Source organism: Cervus canadensis, chromosome 8, assembly GCF_019320065.1.
Source record: "Cervus canadensis isolate Bull #8, Minnesota chromosome 8, ASM1932006v1, whole genome shotgun sequence".
NCBI lineage: Eukaryota > Metazoa > Chordata > Mammalia > Artiodactyla > Cervidae > Cervus > Cervus canadensis.
In genome coordinates this window covers 75174358-75194583 of record NC_057393.1, presented here as the reverse complement: position 1 = coordinate 75194583, position 20226 = coordinate 75174358, and the positions used below count along the sequence as shown (strand labels likewise).

Genomic DNA, 20226 nt, shown 5'->3' with positions numbered 1-20226 from the left:
ATGTATCTGGTTTTTTTCTTTGTAAACCTGATCAGCATCCAAATTGTATTTTTTAAACGCCTCCTTTTGTTGAAACTATTTTACCCACCACCACTCTCTCCTTTTGAGTCTGTAATGGCAGGCAGACCTGGGCTCAAATCCATTCTTATAGCCTCCTGAGCAGAGCCCCCGCCACGGCTGCAAGTCACTTCATGTTTTTTACGCATCAGTCTCCTCATCTGGAAAATGGGGATAGTAATAATTCCTTTAGGGTTGTCTAGAGGAGGAGAAAGATGTGTTTATGACCACCACATAGAAAGAGCTCAGGAAGGGATGGTGTTTTTATCTGCTTTAGAGAGTGTCCATTTATTCTTCAAACCTCATCTCGAGCTTTCTTTTTTGAAAGCTATTCTTTTCATTTCTAATAAAAATAATTTTTTAATGTGTATTTATTTATTTGGCTTATGGGATCTAGTTCACTGACCAGGGATTGAACTCAGTCCCGCTACGTTGGGAGTGCAGAGTCTTAGCTACTAGACCAGCAGAAAAGTCCCCAGAAGTCCTTCTTGATGCTCCTTTGGTACCAACAACACGCCTCCTCTGCCGTGACTCATCAGAGCACTTACTGGTACGTTCGTTCACGTGCCTGCCACCTAGAAGACCAGGCTGCACACCCTTGAGGGCAGGGCCACCAGGTCTTCGATCTTTGTCCTCCTCCATGGTCTCCTCCTGATCCACAGGGGGTGGTGTCTGATCAGCCACTGCATGGATGGCCATTTTGATGTTGAATGCTATCTTTTCCAGGTTGCGGAGGGTGCAGTTGTGTGAGCCCTGTGTGTGATGAGAGTGGGATGGGTTGTGGGTCTTGGTCTTGGGATCCAAACAGGGGAGGAGAATTTAGTGAGAGAATTATAGAGAGAAATAGTGCCGTTGGATTCACTGAGCCTAAATAGTTTTCCTGCTGAGGGGTTAAAAGTGGAGAAGTGCGCCAATGAAGGGTGTTTTATACAACAGCAGTCTCTTTCCAAGATTATCTTCCAAATAAGGCAAAATCAGGCTTCCTTGGGGGATTGTTTTGAGCCTGGAGACATGAGACTGGAAAGACTACTTGAATAGTACAACCTGACATGAGAAGTGTGCTTCTCATTTGTTCAGAAAATCACAAGGATTTTCAAGGTTATCAGTCCACTGGACAGTCTCAGAGCTTCTCTCAGATTCTCATGAATCTGCTGTAACCCCTCTTAGAGATTGGGGCCCATGCAGAAGGCAGCTGGAGTGTGATGGGGTAGAGTGACCCTTAATGCTTGGTGACCTATCCCTGCTGTTAGGTGGGCGACCTTGGGCGAGTTATTTACCTCGTTGTGTTTCTGTTCTCTTGTATAAAACAGGAGTATCCATATGGACTTCCAGGGGGGTTCTGGGAGGATTAAGTGAATCTAAGCATGTGAAGGGGTGTTATAAATTCTGAAGTGTTATACAAATGAGTGACTACACTATGCATGATAAACTGTTTGTAATTACATAGCATTAAGCAGGCTGTGTGTGCAAGAGGGGAGTGAAGGGGGCTTGAGGGATTGCCATGATCAACATTTGGGTGCATACTCCTACCCTGTCCCCAAAATTTGATCAGAGAAACACTAGCCTGTTGAGAGGAGCCATAAATGACCACAAAAAAGGGGGGGGTGGGAGTGGTGTTGGTAAGGAGGAAAGGAAGCAGGTGAGAGAGGATTTCATGGTAAAATAAATTCAGCAGAGGGAGTTTAATTCCTCCTGTTGGCTAAAATGCCCCTTAGTTTGTCAAATGCCCCGAGGAGACTGTCCATGGAACTGTGTTAAATTCAATGCTTTTCATACTATGGTACCCCTTTTTTAATAAAACTTTTGATAATGTGCTCCCTTTTCTCCCCACAAGCTAGTGTTCTTTGGAATATTTGAGGGGATGATTTGCAACTTACCTGATAGCTCAGTTGGTAAAGAATCCGCCTGCAATGCAGGAGACCCTGGTTCGATTTCCTGGGCCAGGAAGATCCGCTGGAGAAGGGATAGTCTACCCACTTTAGTATTCTTGGGCTTCCCTTGTAGTTCAGCTTGTAAAGAATCCGCCTGCAATGTGGGAGACCTGGGTTCGATCCCTGGGTTGGGACGATCCCCCAAGAAGGGAAAGGCTACCCACTCCAGTATTCTGGTCTGGAGAATTCCATGGACTGTATAGTCCATGGGGTCACAAAGAGCTGGACATGACTGAGCAACTTTAACTAGTAATAGCGATTATCTATAGAGTGTACACTAGAGTCAATATTTTTAAAAATATATTTATTTATATATTTGGCTGCATTGGGTCTTAGTTGTGGCATGCAAACTCTTAGTTGTAGTATGTGGGATCTATAATAGTTCCCTGATCAGGGATCAAACCTGGGCCTCTAGCATTGGGAGCACTGAGTCTTCACCACTGAACCACTGAAGCTAGGGAAGTACCTAGCTTCAATACTTTTTAATCTTTCAACTCAGTTATCCTCTTGGGAAACACTATTTTTATGCCCATTTTCCAGATTAGGAAACCACGCCTCTGAGAGGTCATCATTTCTCATTTCCTAGATCATATCTTTAGTAGTTGGTAAACATCTTGCCCTGCTGCTCTGTCTTTCTACCATCTACCCTGTTGAATTCTATAAATGATTGAACTTACGGGGTTCATAGTTTCTAAACTTTCCGAGCAATTGATCTTTCTGCCCACTGCTATTCCTGTACCCATGAGTAGATAAGCTGTTGAAGCCAGTCTTATGGAATATGTGATTTTGAAATATGTAGCCTTTAAAGGGTTTAACTTGTGTTACCAAGTGTGTGTACGTGTGTACTCAGTTACTCAGTAGTGTCAGACTCTTTGCAGCCCCATGGGTTATGGCTTGCCAGGCTTTTCTGTCCATGCAAGAATACTGCATTGGGTAACCACTCCCCTGAGGGATCTTCCCCACCCAGGGATCAAACAGGTGTCTCTTGCATCTCCTGCATTGGCAGGTGGATTCTTTTAGCAATGTGCTGTCTGGGAAGCTGGTGTTATCATGAGAAGTGGGTAATTCCCATGGTAAACATTACCAATCCCTGTGACCTTCCGACAGGGAGCTCTCCCCTCCTCTTCAGCTTAATAGTTCTGTATTTCTACACCTGACTTTAGGACTTTCTAGATGCACTGTAGTTGCTTCAAATTGATTTTCTGTTTCATATTTCCATCCTGCCCCAACACCTGAGTGTCTTCATCTGTTTCAATAGGGGTGTGACAACCACAGGAGTAGCTGTTACAAAGCCCAAATACAGACACAGCTCAAGCGTCCTTGTTCAGCATGGCAGGAGGGGGCCCCAGGGATTTTTATTTTAACACACCCCTCAGTGATTCTAAGTCACTAAGTCCTAGTGAACTAAGTCACTAGGAACTTAGTCACTAAGTCACTAAGTCACTGCAGTCACTCACAGGACACATGTCCTTTCTTGGGTTTCATTCAGCCCCTGAGAATGGGAACATCCTGTGTGTGCTAAATTGCTTCAGTCATGACCTAAAGCTAAATTGCTTTGTGACCCTATAGACTCTAGCCCACCAGACTCTTCTGTCCATGGGATTCTCCAGGCAAGGATACTGGAGTTGGGTAGCCTTTCTCTTCTGTATGGGAACATCCTACCACTTGCCAATTGAGAACCATGGAGGAATCTCTCTCCAGGTTAAGGCAAAAACAAATTTCCTCTGAGGATTCAGTTGGAGAGATGTTAATTGAGAAGATTTATAGAGATGTGGTTAGGGCGAAGAGAACCAAGAGGGACAGTTGAGGTACCCAGGGGTTATACAGAGGAAGCAAGAGGGGTTTTGGTGGAAGTGGGAATCACAAGGGACCTGCCATGGTGTGGGACTGAAGCCACAGCCAGAACTGTGGTGCTGAAGTGGAGGGCAGCAGGGGAGAAATAGCCCAACTTCTCTCTTTTTCTCCACCTGATCTCCTGCTGTGTCTTCCGTCTGCTCAACTAAGCAAAAGCCAGGGTGTGAGGGAGACCTGTGATACAACCTTCAGGGGGTCACACAGCAAGACAGAGGGACTAGGCAATGAATCTGGGAGTAGGGTATAAGTAGGGGACACCAAATGATGAATAACCAGAAAACACTAATTTGAAACATCAATTGAAATGAACATGAATTGGAAGCCTACCATGTGCTTCACTTATCTGTGATGTTAGGACATGGTAGAATGGGTAGAACTTCTACTCATTTCCTGACCTCCAAAGATCCCATGGACTAGAAAGAGGAGCCCAACATGAACAAATAAGATCAGTGTAGTGTCAGAGTAACTGTATCTTAGGAACTAAGGTGATGTCAGTGATCCAAGATAACAAGTTTCTGGAAACAATCATCCATTATCCAGAGCAGAGGTTCGCAGAGACAAAGAATAAGTATTTCAGACCGACAGGCCGTAAGGTCTCTTCTGCTACACAAATCCACCGCTATAGCATGAGAGCAGCTGTACACAGTCTATCAGTGAATAGGCCTGACTGTGTTGCAATAAAACTTTATTTACAAAAACTGGCTTCAGGCTGGATTCGGCAGCCCATACTCTAGCATAAACCGTATCACAGAAACATCTAAGAGGTGCCCAGAACAGAGATCGGTAGGACCAGTAAACTCATGTATGAAACCACCGAATTATCACTGGAATTAATTTATTAGTCACCAGCAATTTGTTTACTGTGTCTTTTATGAGAAAAGGGAAGTAGGTTTGGATATTAGAACTCAGGGAAAGGAAGACATTTGCAGTGGAAATGATTTTCAGTGGATGACAAGCATGACGGGAAATGTGAATAAACCAGACTCGTCTCCTGAAGCCTTACATTGGCATGCTCACTACTAACCCTGTACAAAAGGAAGTAAAACAGAGCATACCCACATCAGTGCCTTTCAGTGATGGTCCCCCTCAGTGTGCTGTAGAGAGCACGTAAGAAGGTGCCAGAGTTTTTATATGACTGCATTGCTGTGAGATTGAATAGCGGTTTCAGTTTCCATTAGGTTTTAGAAGCATTTCTTTCTTTCAGATGTTAAACTAATTTTTGTACTGTGCACACTAGGAAAAAAAAAAGATAAAAAATATACCCATTCTGAACAACCAGGGTTCTCCTGATATTCTGACAGGACACAACAGAGTCCGTGGACGTGGCACTGGGGAACTTGTAGCTCGTCAGCAGGAGAATAGACAGAACCCAGAGCAGAGGGCTCTCGCGGGGTTTTATAGTTGAAGCTTTAATGTTTTTTGACTTTGGTTTGCTTTTTATCATTCACCGAAAACTAAGGGTGGCAAGTGAGGATCTCTATTAAAATAATGACACAGAGTTGCTTGCTATCTCTGGCCTTCATTGGGGTTTTGGTTATCAGAACAATGAAATAACAGTCACAGGAATGGCTTTTTTTCCTGTTTTGTTCTCTTCTCCCAGTTGGGTTTCTGATCCTTTTTTCTTGAGATGGTGGGATCCTAGAGTCCGGGACTGAAAGGCACTGTGGGGATTGTGCCAAGTACCCAGAAGAGGCCAGTGGTCCCAGCTGCCCTTTTAGGCCCACTGTGTCTGACACGGTGGTCTTCAGGTTTCCTTCCCGGTGGACTCTCTAAAGCTCCGCCGTCCAGTATGATAGCCACGAGTTCCATGTGGCTCCAAAGCCCCGAAATGTGACTTGTCCTAATTGAGATGCTGCAAATGTAAAATACAGATTTTTAAAACTTCATTTGAAAAAATGATGTAAAATATCTCATTAGTAATTCTTTGCATTGCTCATGTTGAAATACTGTTTTTGCTGTATTGAGTTAGATAAACTAATTTTTAAAACGTACCCAAAAAAAACCTTGAATTTACACCGTGACATAAGACAAAGTGTTCTTACTATGTGATATATATATATGTGTATATATATATATATATATATCAAGTCATTACGTTGTATAGCCTAAATTGTTATATGTCAATTATATCATTAAAAGAGGGAGACAAAATGTTCATTGAATTATTACTTTTAATAGTAAAAGACTAGTGGTAAAACAGATAAAAATAGATTATCAAAATTAATTTTACCTGCTTTATTACTTTTTCATGTTTAATTACATATTTGGCTCACAATGTTTCTATCGAATAGTGCTGCTCTAAAAGAGCTTTCAAAAGTCATATATATGTCTTTTCTCAATTTTGAGTAGACAATTAACATTTTTTATCATAAATTTGAATGAATTTTTTTGTTAACAGGCAAAGAAAGTATTAAACGTGATAGGGGATGGAATAAGATGGTGATTGGCTATGATTAGAATAAATCTTATATATCATTTGATAAAATCTTAAATATTAAAATCTATGTTTATTAAAATACAACAGTTCTGATATAAATCATGCAAGTTCTTATCCTTAGGTTTTTATCTAGATTATTTTTTAAAATCTGGTAGCCTTGCAGAACATTCCAGCTACATTTTAAAGGGATCAGCATCATTAACCTTTATTGCTCTGGCTTTTCTGAATTCAGAACATCTTAATGCAGGCCAAAGTACTCTATTTCTACTGCCAAGCTTCTCCTTTAATGGAAATATGTGAAAAGAGGGGAAAGATCAAAGCCTATGGCTTACTGTCCCTTAATATATCAATAAAGTAGACTTCTCCAAAACCAGTATTTTGATTGGTCTCTTCAGTGGTCATAAGATGGCATAGTAGATGGAAAAGGAGGTTGGCTATGTTGAGCGCAGGCTCACTGTTGGGAAATGAATGGGGTAGGGAGTGAAACGTATCTTGAACATGTGTCCCATGCCTGTGTAGACTCTCCTAGGAAAGCCTTCCTGGACCCTCTGGGTCCAGGGGTCCGCCAATTTGAAGACCTCTGATTTAAGACGAGCCAGTGGTAGGAGAAAGGCATTTTGCCCTCCTCATTAAGCCACTCCAGAAGGCCTATGATGATTTACAAGGAAACAGTGCAATCCAGGTGTCTCTTGTCACCTGAGGATGTGAACTCCTAGAGGTCAGTGCAGCTGTGTAGAGATGGCTCAGCTCTTTGAGGGTGGTCCACACACCCCTCAGTGGTGAAGTTATTTCTTAAAAAGTCAAAGAATGAGATGACCACCTAAACTCAGGCCCCATCATCTAAAAAGGCAGTGGTGCAGCACTGTTGGGAGGATAATTTCTCTAGGTTCTTTCAGCCTTTGGGGAAGAGCTGCTGGTCCAGAACCTAGAGTGAACGAATGACATATGACAGCTCTTACTCGTTGACAGGATGTTCAGATGTTAACTGCAATGCTGTCTATAGACAGTTGGCATTTGTCAATGGCCCTTCAAAGATCTAGGGGGGATAACAAGAAATTAGGACACTGACTGTGTCCTCCAGGAGGTTATAGTTTAGTTACTGGTTGGAGAGACACCTCTCTTCCTTTCAAGAAACAATGAAGAGTGCATCCAGGTAGAAAATATAACCCTTGCCAGGTAGTCCTCCTTTTTTAAAAAAATTGCATAAAATGTATGCATATAACGTTTACCACTATAACCATTTTTAAATGTAAAATTCAGTGACACTAAGTGCATTCCTAGTGTTGTACAACCTTACCACCATCTATTTCCAGCTTTTTCATCATCCTAAACAGAAACTCTGTACCCACTAAGCAGTGACTCCCCATCCCCTGCCTCTGGCCCTAGCCCCAGCCCCTGGAAACCTCTGTTCTACTCTCTGTCAGATTTGGCCTATTCTAGATAACTTCATATAAAATAGAATCACACGTTATCTGGCCTTTGTCTGCCTTATTTTACTTAGCATAATGTTTTCAAAATTCATTCATTGTTGTTGCATGTATCAGAACTTCATTCCTTTTTATGGCTAAATAATACTCCCTTGTATGCATAACCACACTGTTTATTTATCTGTTGTTGGACACTTGAGTTTCTACTTTTTGGCTCTCATGATTAATGCTGCTGTTAATGTTGATGTACCGGTGTCTGTTTGTGTTCTTGTTTTCAGTTCTTTGGAATATATACCTAGGAATGGAATTATTAGGTCATAGGATCACTCAATATGTAACTTTTTAAGGAACTTCCAGGCTGTTTTTCACTGTAGCTATACCATTTTACATTTTCACCAGCAAAGTATGAGGGTTCCAATTTTTCAACATCCTCACCAGCATTTGGAGTTTATTGTTTTTGTTTTTATTTATGTTTTAAGTAATAGTAGTATTACTAGTAGGTGTGAAGTAGTATCTATGGTTTCGGTTTGCATTTTGCTAGTGACTAATGATATTGAGTAATTTTTCATGTGCCATTTGTATAACTTCTTTGGAGAAACATCTATCCAAGTCTTTTTAAATGGAATTGTTTCTCTTTTTGCTATTTTAAGAGCTATTTGTTTTCTGTATATTAATCCTTCATTTACTATATGATTTGCAAATATTTTCTCCTATTCTATGGGTTGTCTTTTCACTTTCTTGATAGTGTCTTTTGGTACACATAAGTTTTAAATTTTGATGAAGTCCAGTTTATTTTTTGTTCTTATTGCCTACACTTCTGGTGTTATGTTTAAGAAACCATTGTGAAATCCAAGGTAATGAAGATTTCCTCCTGTGTTTTGTAGTCTTAACTCTTAAATTTGAGTCTTTGATAAATTTTGAGTTAGTTTTTATATGTGGTGTGAGGTAAGGGTCAAATGCATTTTTTTCCTATCAATACTTAGTTTTCACCCACATCATTTGTTGAAAAAACTGCCTTTTCCCATTGAATAGTCTTGGCACCCTGTCAAAAGATTTGAATGTTTATTTCTGGATTCTTTATTCTATTGGATCACATTTAAGCCTTATGCCAGTATCACACTGCTTTGATTACTATAGCTTTGTAGTAAGTTTTGAAATTAGTAAAGTGTAAGTCCTCCAGTTTTTTTCTTTCTTAGCTACTTGAGATCTCTTGAAATTCCATATAAATTTTCCAGATGTTCCTGGGCTTCCCTGGTAGCTCAGATGGTAAAGAATCTGCCTGCAATGCAGGAGACCTGGGGTTCAGAAGATCCCCTGGAGAAGGGAATGGCTACCCACTACAGTATTCTTGCCTGGAGAATGCCATGGACAGAGGAGCCTGGCAGGCTACAGTCCATGGGGTCACAAAGAGTCAGATACAACTGAGCGACTAACACACTTTTCCAGATGTCCACATCTTTTAAAAAAAAAGTTGCACAGTAAAAATGCAGACAAACAGAGGAGAAAATAAGAATCCCAGGTGATGTCACAATCTAGGTGTACCCACTGTTAATGATTTTTAGGCATTAGACAAGACAACATGGGATATCTCTTCACACCGTCTAGGATGGCTGTCAAAAAGACAATGACAAATAATAGCAAGTGCTAGCAAAGATGTGGACATATCAGAAACCTCATACACTGTTGAAGAGAATGTAAAATGGTGTAGCCACACTGGAAAACAGTCTGGCAGTTCTTTAAAAGGGCAAACGTAGAATTACCATATGACCCATCAATTTTATTCCTAGGTCTATATACACAAGAGAAATGAAAACATATACCCACACAAAAGCTTTTATACAAATGTTGATAGCATCATTATCCATAATAGCCAAAGAGTGGAAATAATCCCAGTGTCTCATCACTTGATGGAATGGATAAATAAAATGTGGCCTATCCGTACGATGGGATATTATTAAGCAATAAAAGAAAATGAAACGCTGATTGTTGTTTAGTTGCTCAGTTGTGTCCCACTCTTTTGCAACCCAAGGACTGTAGCCCACCAGATTCCTCTGTCCATGGGATTTCCCAGGCAAAAATATTGGAGTAGGTTGCCATTTCCTTCTCCAGGGGATCTTCCCAACCCAGGAATTGAACTCACATCTCCTGCATTGCAGGCAGATTCTTTACCTGGGAAGCCTTGAAATAGTAATATACTCTATAATATGTATGAACCTTGAAAACATAATGCTAAGTGATAGAAGCTGTTATAAAGAGCTACATATTGTGTAAATCCATTTATATTAAATATCCAGATAGGCAAATTTATAGAGGTAGAAAGTAGTTTAGTAGTTGCCTAGAATTGATGAGGGGCAAAGAGATGTGGAATGAGGGGATACAAGGGTTCTTTTGGGAAAATGAAAATGTTATAAATTTAATTATAGTGGTAGAGGCACAATTAAATATACTGAAAGCTTGTACATTTTAAATGAATGAATTATTTGGTATGTGAATTCTATCTCAATAATGCTATTAAACAAAAGACAAGAGGTTGAGCATATTATTTTGTACCTTTCTTATTTTCACTGACTGTAACAAAAGCATCTTTGCAAGATCTTAAATGTTATTTGATTTTATTATGTTTAATGACCACGGAGTTTTAATGAAAGTAGCCATACTGTGATGTTATTTTTCCAGATATAATATATGTTCTGTTATATAGTATATATAAACACACATATACACATGTGTATGTATGTATATATATAGAATGGCTTCAAAATGCTAGGCATTAGGAAATCAACATTAATCAATTTACACTTTTTGGTGTTTAGTGCTCCATGAGTTCAGTTTGGTTCAGTTGCTCAGTCGTGTCTGACTCTTTGTGACCCCATGGACTGCAGCACGCCAGGCTTCCCTGTCCATCACCAGCTTCCAGAGCTTACTCAAACTCATTTTCATCGAGTCGGTGTCGCCATTCAACCATCTCATCCTCTGTTGTCCCCTTCTCCTCCTGCCTTCAATCTTTCCCAGCATCAGGGTCTTTTCCAATGAGTCAGTTCTTCACATCAGGTCGCCAAAGTATTGGAGTTTCCGCTTCAGCGTCAGTCCTTCCAATGAATATTCAGGACTGATTTCCTTTAGGATTAGTGCTCCATACACAGGCTTTTCCCCTCAGATATAAACCATGTGGGAAATGATGAGATTTGGCCTGATCAGTGTTGACTACTTGTGAAATAATCATGTCCATGAAAGTCATGACAAATAGTGATTAGTCATTTTGTTAAGGCACAAATTCACATCTTTCATACTAAGAGACTAATGTGTGGAAGTTAAATCATTTAGCGATTGATCTGTCCAGCATCTCACTTTAGTTAGGTTTATTCGTAAGTTTGGGGGTTCAGGAGGGTCTCTCATATGTCCAAGGCTTACAAGGCAGCTGCAGTAATGGTATTATGGTTCTCACAATGACAGCAGACATAAACTAAAAACTGAAAAATAAAAGGTTGTGTAGCTATTTTTTTAAGAATAATTGTGCTAATGGTGGTCTGATTTCCCTCTCTTATAGCAACTTTGTCATGGTAACCAGAGGGGCTAACTGAATCTTAAAAGTAGCTTCCTGTAAACCAAGAAAGGGTTGATTTAAACTAAGTTCAAATCCAATATAATAGCCTTACTTGGGTCACTAGTAAATAAATAAATGCATAAATTAATCTCTGAGAAAACTTTTGGCACAATTTTAGAGTAGGAGAAATTTTGTCCAAGGTCTGGCTCTTATGTGGTCTCCTGGGCTCTTTATATTCTCTTCTTCAGACACTGAAACTCCCTAAGAATGAATAGTTGACTTGTAACTAAACGGTTAACCCTGTGACTGGGAGGCAGGTCAAGGCAGGTCAGGTCCCTTAGAATTACACCCCAGATGTGGTCACCACTTTTACCTACAGGTCTGTCTAGGCATGTGGTCTCACCGGTATATACACCTGCTGCATAATCCCTGTCTTGTGTGACCTTTAAATTTGTCTGAGATGAACCATGTGGGTATCGTATGCATAATTCTCAAGAAGAAATCTAAAGTGGCTTTTAAATGTGGCTTAGAATTCAGTGACTGCGTGGTGGATCTTGGTGGTGGAGGCTGGCTTTGCCTCCCAGTGGGTCCATTTGTTCCTCGAAATGATGGCCTGCTTGGTTTTAGTTTAGCTTTCTGTTGTTTTCTTTTTTGGGTGATGAAGTAATAGTAGGGCAAAAGCTGATATTAACATATTAACACATATTTTTATATTTGTGTGGCCATCCATTTGAAGTGGTTTGCTTTTGGAAACAGCTGGTTAAAACCCTGGGTTTTTGCATTTGAAATATTCTTTGTTCTGCTTGCAACCCTGAACTGGCATATTTTCCCACATTTTATTAAGTTCTAAAGTGATGTTTTTGTTGCCTATCCTGGGAAGATCTGTCTTTCCATTTATCAAAACAAATGGCAAGCTGGGGACCATTTAAAATAGTTTTTTTTTTTTTCGTTAATAAAACCAATCTTCTTGTTCTGTTATGTTAAAAGGACATTATCTTTTTATTGTCAGTTCTGTTTGGCTGGGTCTGTTTTCTGTCTTAGCGATCTGAGGGCTGCCTCACTTGCTTACTGTGTAGAGAATTACAAAACCATTGAGGGTGGGGCAGCACCAGCTGACTTACAGTACAAACCATTTCTCAAAATAACCACAACAGTGCAATACTGATGTGCAATTTACGTCACAGTCTGTTTTTATGAAATAGTTTGTGGCATTTTCATTTCTATTCCGGATGGAATCTTGTTCTCTCTCCCTTTTAATCAGGCATTTAATTTATTTTTATTATTAATATTTTCCACTCCTTGTCTTGGCATGCCTCCAATTTAACAGCTTTGATGAGGAAAAAAAAGACCGATCTTTCCCCACCCCAACTCACTTCAACATCAGTTTAACTGTAACTGTATTTTCCCCTTTGATGTGCAGTAAGTTTGGGTACTAAGTTGACTGCTTTATGAGAGATGTAGGGACACATTACACATTTATACAGGTTGTAATCAGAAATTGATAAAGTTGACGTGCAGCTTTGAATTTTAAACACTTTGAACCAATTCAGGCTATTTAGTCATAGGCACTGCTGCATTTTCCTTTTACAAATGTCTTTCTGTATAATGTCCTGTAATTAGAACAGGAAATCATTGAGTAACTGTAAGATGAATAAGAGCACTTAGACTGAAAGGAAAATTACCTTCCGAGAAATTATATGCCTTTTTTTTTTTTTTTTTGCTGCATGTTACAATGTGGGTAATGATAGTAACAGCTGTCGCTACTCTTATCTGTAGAATTTTCATGCTTAGGTTTTCTGGAATAAAAAAAATTTCATTTTCAGTAATAATCAAAAATGAATGGATGGAAAATAGGAAATGCCTAATTATGACAAATATTGTGTCACAACAGAGCAGCAATTAAGTGGAAACTTCAATATAATTGTCAATAGCAGTAAGAATTGGAACAGTGCCAGGTATATAAAGTTGATGCTTTGCTGTTGGTTGTTGCTAGGAGCACAGTGAAAAGTATAAAGCTTTGAGAAAGGAATGCCTAATGTAATAAAGTAACAGAAAGAAACATAAATCTTTGTAAGAGCCTCTCATATTGACATTTATTTTACTTAAATTGTCTGAAAACTAGACATCAAGTTTTATAACATGAGCAAATTCATATTTGCTTGGGGAACAAAAAAAAAGAACACTGTATATTATCCTTGAAGGACTGAGGACATTGTGTCTCAAACATAACCTTCATACATATTTGGAATCTTTTAAGTGAAAATCTTTAAATGTTTGTTTCTGTTGGCATCCAAATGCATTTGCCCTAATACGATTAAGAGAACTAAAGGGCAAAATACTTGGCAGATTTTTCACTTGAGGTAATTAGGTGCAGGAAGGAACATGCATACTTTTTCCACCAGGCTCTATAAAATCCTGGTGCGAGGGTTTTTTAAGCTTTTTTTTTTTTTTTTGCTTTTTAAGCTTACTGTGATGTTAGAAGTAGATTATAGTGGTTTTCAGTAAGCATACTAGTGTGATGTTTCCGAACAAGCCTTCTCTCCTCCCCCTAGAATGAAAAAGAAAGTTACATTTCTAAATTGTTGTGTAAGAGATAAAAGCAAATTTCTCCTCCGGAATTTATGTTTTCAGCCTTCTGTGCATTTGGCCACCATTATCTATTTTAAAAAATAGCATTATGGATATTTGAAAGTCAATGCTCCATTAATTCATTGTGTTTGCTATTTCATGCATCTCTCTTTTTACAAAGACGACTTGAGCAACTTGCTATTCAGAATGAATGCGGGCTCTTACCCTCTCCCCCCATCCTCTCCCCACCCCCAGCCCAATGCTGAGGATTAAAGCAATGGTATACAGTCACTGTTTGAAAAGCTTGGGTGGAGTCTCACATTGTAATTATAGTTTCTCAGTGGAATTCTGTTTTGGACTTTGAAAATATATAAATAAGTGAAAAATTGACATTGAGAGAGGTTAACAAAACGTGTAATTATGATATAAGCGCAGGATTAGAGTAATTTTGGTTGAGCATTACAAGCAGTGTACTTTTAGGTATTAACTTTTAATAGGCAAAGTTCTTTTCATTGAAGTTGAAATGAGGTTGAGTAATTTGGGGACTCATTCCCTTTGAATATTTCATTTTAAAATAGGCATACTCATAAGCATACTCACTTCACTTTTTTTTTTTTTTTTTTTTTTGTGGAGGGGGTACTTGAGGAATGGGATGACATTTTAATAGAATATCATAATTATGGTCTGAAATTTCAGCCTTTGGTACCATTAATTTATTGCTGGTCATTTTCTGTTGACAGAAATCAAATAATGTATATATAACCCAACCAACTGCAGCCAAATAGTGTGTGTTAGAGAAAGATTCCTTAGGGTAATACTTTGATTTCTTTCCCCATGTGGGTGTGGCTGAAAGATAATCTTTGTTCCAGGAACACTTTGTTTATCTTTTGCTAAACAAATGTGCAATTTATCCACTCTTTATTCATTCTTAGATTTATCTGCTAGACCTATTATGAACTGGAAAGGGGAAAATGTCCTACACAGCCTTATTGTCAGCTCTTATTGTCAGCCTTATTGTCAGTTTCATGCGTAACTTTGTATAGGAATGTTTGTTTATGTGTGTATGAAATGCATAGGAGGTAGGAAGTAACTGAGGAATTTAAAAAAGAATTTTTGAAAGGATTGTTTGGCTTTATTTGTTTCTTAGCGTACTAGGGCAAAAATAAAATATGACAGCTGTTGAACAATTTACTTTTTTGTAGCTGTGTCAGGAAGAAGTTAATTTAATGCGAAGGCTTAGGAGGAAGTTATAGGATCATAGAATTTTGGACTTGGAAAGCACTTCCAAACCCATAGTTTTATATTCCATAGTAAAGTGACCACACTTTGCCTTAAAAAAAAAAAAAAAAAAAATCATGTTTCTTCGGTTCAAGAAACTTCTGCCTAAACCACAAAGAAGAGACTGAGGGTATCTTCACTCAATGAAACTTTGACCTAGATGAATTGTTGGTTCTTCCAGATCTCACCTCTACACTGGATCTTATCTTGACTCTCACCTAGAATGCTTGTTCACCTCTGCACAGGAGTCCTCAGGGTCTCATGGGCTTCCTCTGCTTTTTGTAAATATTAAAGGCAGCTCCTCTGGGAACATCTAATTGTAAGGTTGGAAATTTGCCTCTGCCCAAACAATGCTGAAATTCTGCTCCAAATAGATGGTTCTGTTCATATACAACAAAATTATAATGATTTTTTTTTTTTAATCGGTAAACACTGCCACATTAGACTGGGTCCCAGCTGTGCGCCTAACCTGTCAGCCAGGGGTAGGGATTCTAGGTTTGCACAACCTAAGAGTTGGCTTGATTTCCTATCACGTAGATAGAAAGTAGAAAGTTGATAAACATGAAGGTGTGTCAGTATTGTTAAATTGTTGCAATGGGAATTGAGGTATTCCAAAATAAGAACACTGACTTAACCAGAGTAGAATTCTAACATAGAACAGGCTGAATTCCACAGTTGTGGATGAAACAGACATCTCTTATTTCATTTGATCAAAGACCACTATCCTCACTCCTAAATGTTGTAAATTAGTTAAATCCCTTTAACAACAATATGTCAAAGGAAAGATAATTTACTTCAGCCACACCCTTATTGGAAAAGAAATCAAGATATTACCCTAAGGATAATGTTATTATTATTAGTGACATTTTGTCATAATGAAAAGCTCATCAAGCTTGGAGTTAAAAAGTTGAGTTATAATCTCACCTCTATCACTTTCTAGTTCCTTGAGATCCTAGAGTAGTCACTGGAGAGTCTGATTCTGGACTTTCCCATCTCTAAGGGTCTATTAACAAAGTGTCTTGGCACTAATAGGGTTGTTGTGAGAAACAACAAAAGATATGTTGTGTGAAAGGCCTTTGTACATTTTAATGTTTTATTATTAGCACCAGCCATCACAGTAATATTTTTGCTCTGCTTTCTAAGCAGGAAAGCAGTTCCTCATATTTTTGTTTGAGTGCTTTTTTACATTCGCTGTCTTCTGTGATACCTGTAACAATGTTAGTAAAGTGTAAAAATGTTAGTAAAGTGGCAAGGAGAAGAGAATTTGGTCCCATATTATTTCAGGTACAGTGGAGTTTTGAATAGAAACATATACTGGAAAATAGGAAAATATATGTGTGTGTGTGTATGTGTATATATATATATATGGAAAGAAAGATCAAAACCCAACTGAGTATATCATTGTAAGTCTATGGAAAAAAGCTAAACTCAAGTGGTGTTTTCACATTTTAATGTACATGAACTATCTGGGAACTTGTCAAAGATATAATAAATTCCTGGGACACTGCCTTAGAGATTCTGAATCAGAGGTTCTTAAGGTTCTCTGCCTTCCTGCATTCTCCTGTGTGATTCTGATAAGGGCAGTCCCAGAACATTCTTAGAGATACTGAGATCCAGATACAGAGATCCATACTTAGAGATCCAGAATGAATGGACATCGTTCATAGCATGTGTTTCCATGACTTGGGATCAGAGGAAATATGAGGTGGAGTCCAAAAAAAAAAAAAAAGTCATTTCTAAGCACAGAACATAGCCAGGGATTGATTTCATCCAGAATAGGTAATTAAGAAGAACCTAGAGATGGTATCCTCATGGAGAATGAAGGAATAGGAAGGAAGTGAAGTGGTCCCAAGAGTCCAGGGGACATCATCTACTATAAAACCGACTCTGAAACATCCATTTTTTTTTTTTTTTTTTTACCATTGTTCAACCTTAGAAGTATGACTTTCTCCATTTCAAGAATGTGTGAAAACACTAGTACAGCTCCCCCCCACCACACACACACCACCCCTTCCATTGCAGAGGTGAAATCAACAGGCATTTTTATGGTATTTACTATGTACCAGAGATGGTGTTAGGGGCTGAGCATGCTGAAATAAGTCCTGGGGGTTCGTGGTTATACCCCCTGGCTGTCATCTTGGATGATCTTGGACAAATCTTGGTCATCTTGGACAAATAGAGTGCAATAATGCAATTGACACATTAGAAGCTGCTTCTTCAAACAGTACTCAGACACTCTGCAATTCTGATGATGTTTTCATAAATATTCTCACTAAAACTTTTTTTCACTTTAACTCTGTAGAAAGCACAAATTTGAACTAGTGCCTTGGTCTACTGTAGAAATCTCAAGTTGGCATGCCTTGGGACATGTATCAGCATCTTTAAACTATTTTTCTTTGGGGACTTGCCTTCAGTGTAAACATATTTCCATTTAATTAAGTGCTCCAGCTGATGAAGTGGCTACCCACAAACCAGGCAGGAGTCTAAGCAACAGAAACTGTTAAAAGATGTCATCTTGAAATCAGCTAAACATCTCCATTCTGGAAGAAGCCTCCAGCCTGAGGAACTAAGTGAACATAATTAGAAATACATCTGGGTATTGGCCTCCTATCTGAAAAGGTCCCATGCACACCTTCCATTGGTACTGGTTATGTTCCATCATTATGTTCTGTCCTTCCTCATTCGTCTCCCACTGGTTGCCAGATGGCCACGATAATGTTGGTATCCTTAACAACTGTTTTGTGCAATTCCCTGCAGCATGGTAAAGGCTCGAAATATTGAGTGTTTTCCCTTTGGATAAGCAAGTGACATATCTGGGAATTGCTTGCAAACGCCCTGATGGTGTGGTTATAGAGAGTGATGGCAAACTGGGTCATGGCGCCCAAATTCAGCTTGACATTGTACAGGTGGCAGGATACCAAAAGGGAGGGGGTGGTTGCCATTTCTCCAGCTTAAGATAAAGAAGGATTAATCCATGCAGAATCTAGTTTTTGTAAATATGGTGACATGTAAATAAGCATCAAGATCGTTATAAGAGGGAACTTCATTAAAGTTGCTGAAATGTTCCCCTGAGTTAAGTTGGTTCTGATGGAGCTCTCACAAGGATGCTTGGGGAGTCCTCTCAGTGTGGTTCTCTGAATTGTGCCAAGTTACCAGATGGATCTGAGGAACATTAGAAGATAGGGGGTATGGGTCGGGGGGAGGGCGGAGAAGGTGGATGTATCAATCACACTGAGATAGATCACACTACAAAAAACAACCTCTAAATCAGACTCACTTGAAACAACAAGTGTTTGTGTTGTACATCCATTTAGGACCAACCAGGCGCTTTATTCCATGTTATCCTCACTCAAGACCAAAACTGGCTGAGTAGCCACTATTTGAACCATTACAGATGTCCAGAACAAAGGGAGGGAGACAGTATGTTTAGTTGCACTCTAGCTTTTAAAGGTGCCACCCACTTCTGCCATATTTCACTGGCCATAACCAGTCACATGGCCACTTGTCTTCAATGGTGGTCTTTCCACAGGACCATAATGGGAGCAAGATATATTCATTGAACAGCACTAACAATCAGCAGAGCAGGTGATGATGTTCTTGAGACCCATGGATGTCTCTCTTGGGCCAGATGGCCTTTAGACGGGCTTCAAGCACTGAAGATTATATAATCCAAAATAAAAGCAACACAGAACTGTGGAAATAGATACAAAGAGGCTCAACAAAATTCTGAATTTTCCTATTGATAAAATAATGATATTAATTATAAATAAAATATAATAATATATTTATGCACATCAGATTCTTTCAAGACAGTTTTCTAGTTCTGCTGCTTGCCAGTGACCTAAACATTGTTCAGTCTGTCTATGGGGTTATGGATCCAACTCTTTCTTTCTTTATTGGTACCTGAGGCTTTTTCATGGAGCTGGATGAGTGATGGGGCTGAGAGGATGCTAGTATTAGCCAGACTGTGCTAAAGATGAATCAATACAAGAATCTTGCTGAAGACTATATTTTTAGTACAGAACCAGAGGTGAGCATTGAAATGATGCCATGGCTGCCACAGTTCTTTGTTGGAGGGAAGAAAGTAATGGAAGTGTTTTCTCATTTGTCTAGGGGAGGATGAGGAAGAAACGAATGTGATCGTTCTCAGCTACCCTCAGTACTGCCGCTACCGCTCCATGCTGAAGCGCATCCAGGATAAGCCGTCTTCCATTCTCACGGACCAGTTTGCGTTAGCCCTGGGGGGCATCGCGGTGGTCAGCAAGAACCCTCAGATCCTGTACTGTCGGGACACCTTCGACCACCCGACTCTCATAGAAAACGAGAGCATATGCGATGAGTTTGGTGAGTCTTTTCATGATTTTTTTTTTCCTACATGAAACTTGTGCGTGTGTGGCTGGTTGTTTTCAGTGCTTGTTAGGAGCAGTGGTGGGGAACGGGGCTGACTTTCACAAGCCTGGTGTGGCACCCCCACCCCCCCTCTTCCCCCAGTGATTGCTGCAATAAGACGTCACCGCCTCCTTGGCAGCCTCTGTTTCCCAGGGCACAGGATTATTATTTAGAATTTGTTGTTCAAGACAGAGTCTGGAATTGCTTGGTCGACCTTGAAATTGGACTTTATAGGATAGGAGGCTTTTATGCTAGTCGTTTCTTAAAAGGCTTTGGCTCTTCAGATACTGATTGTTTTAAATTTAACTGATCACTCCCTTTTCCATGGTATGCATGCGTGCTGAGTCGTTTCACTCGTGTCCAGCTGTTTGTGACCCTATGGACCATAATCCTCCAGGTTCCTCTGTCCATGGGATTCTCCAGGCAAGAATACTGGAATGGGTTGCCAGGACCTCCTCCAGGAGATCTTTGTGACCCAGGGATCAAACCCACATCTCTTATGTCTCCTGCATTGGCAGGTGGGTTCTTTACCACTAGTGCCACCATAAAGAACTATAAAAATACAGTAGTTTAAAAAGAATACACCATTTTAACCACTTCATTACTATAAGGTAGATAGATAGATATGTAATAGATCCCCATACCCCTGAATTTTGAATTGCTATGAGCTGTATGTGTAAAAATCACATCAGTTTCAAAGACTTGGTATGAATAAAAAATTGTAAACTAAATTAAAAAAAA

The 20226-nt window shown here is 39.4% G+C and overlaps 1 protein-coding gene across 2 annotated transcripts in view; it reads left to right on the top strand.

Annotated features, from left to right (window-relative positions):
- The window catches only part of ARID5B (AT-rich interaction domain 5B), a 188096-nt gene that overhangs the window by 70110 nt on the left and 97760 nt on the right, over positions 1-20226 (top strand). For both annotated transcript variants that reach the window (XM_043476869.1, XM_043476870.1), the window contains one exon: positions 19210-19440. In XM_043476869.1, coding sequence (XP_043332804.1) covers positions 19210-19440 — 231 coding nt within the window. The remainder of the gene's footprint in view (positions 1-19209; positions 19441-20226) is intronic.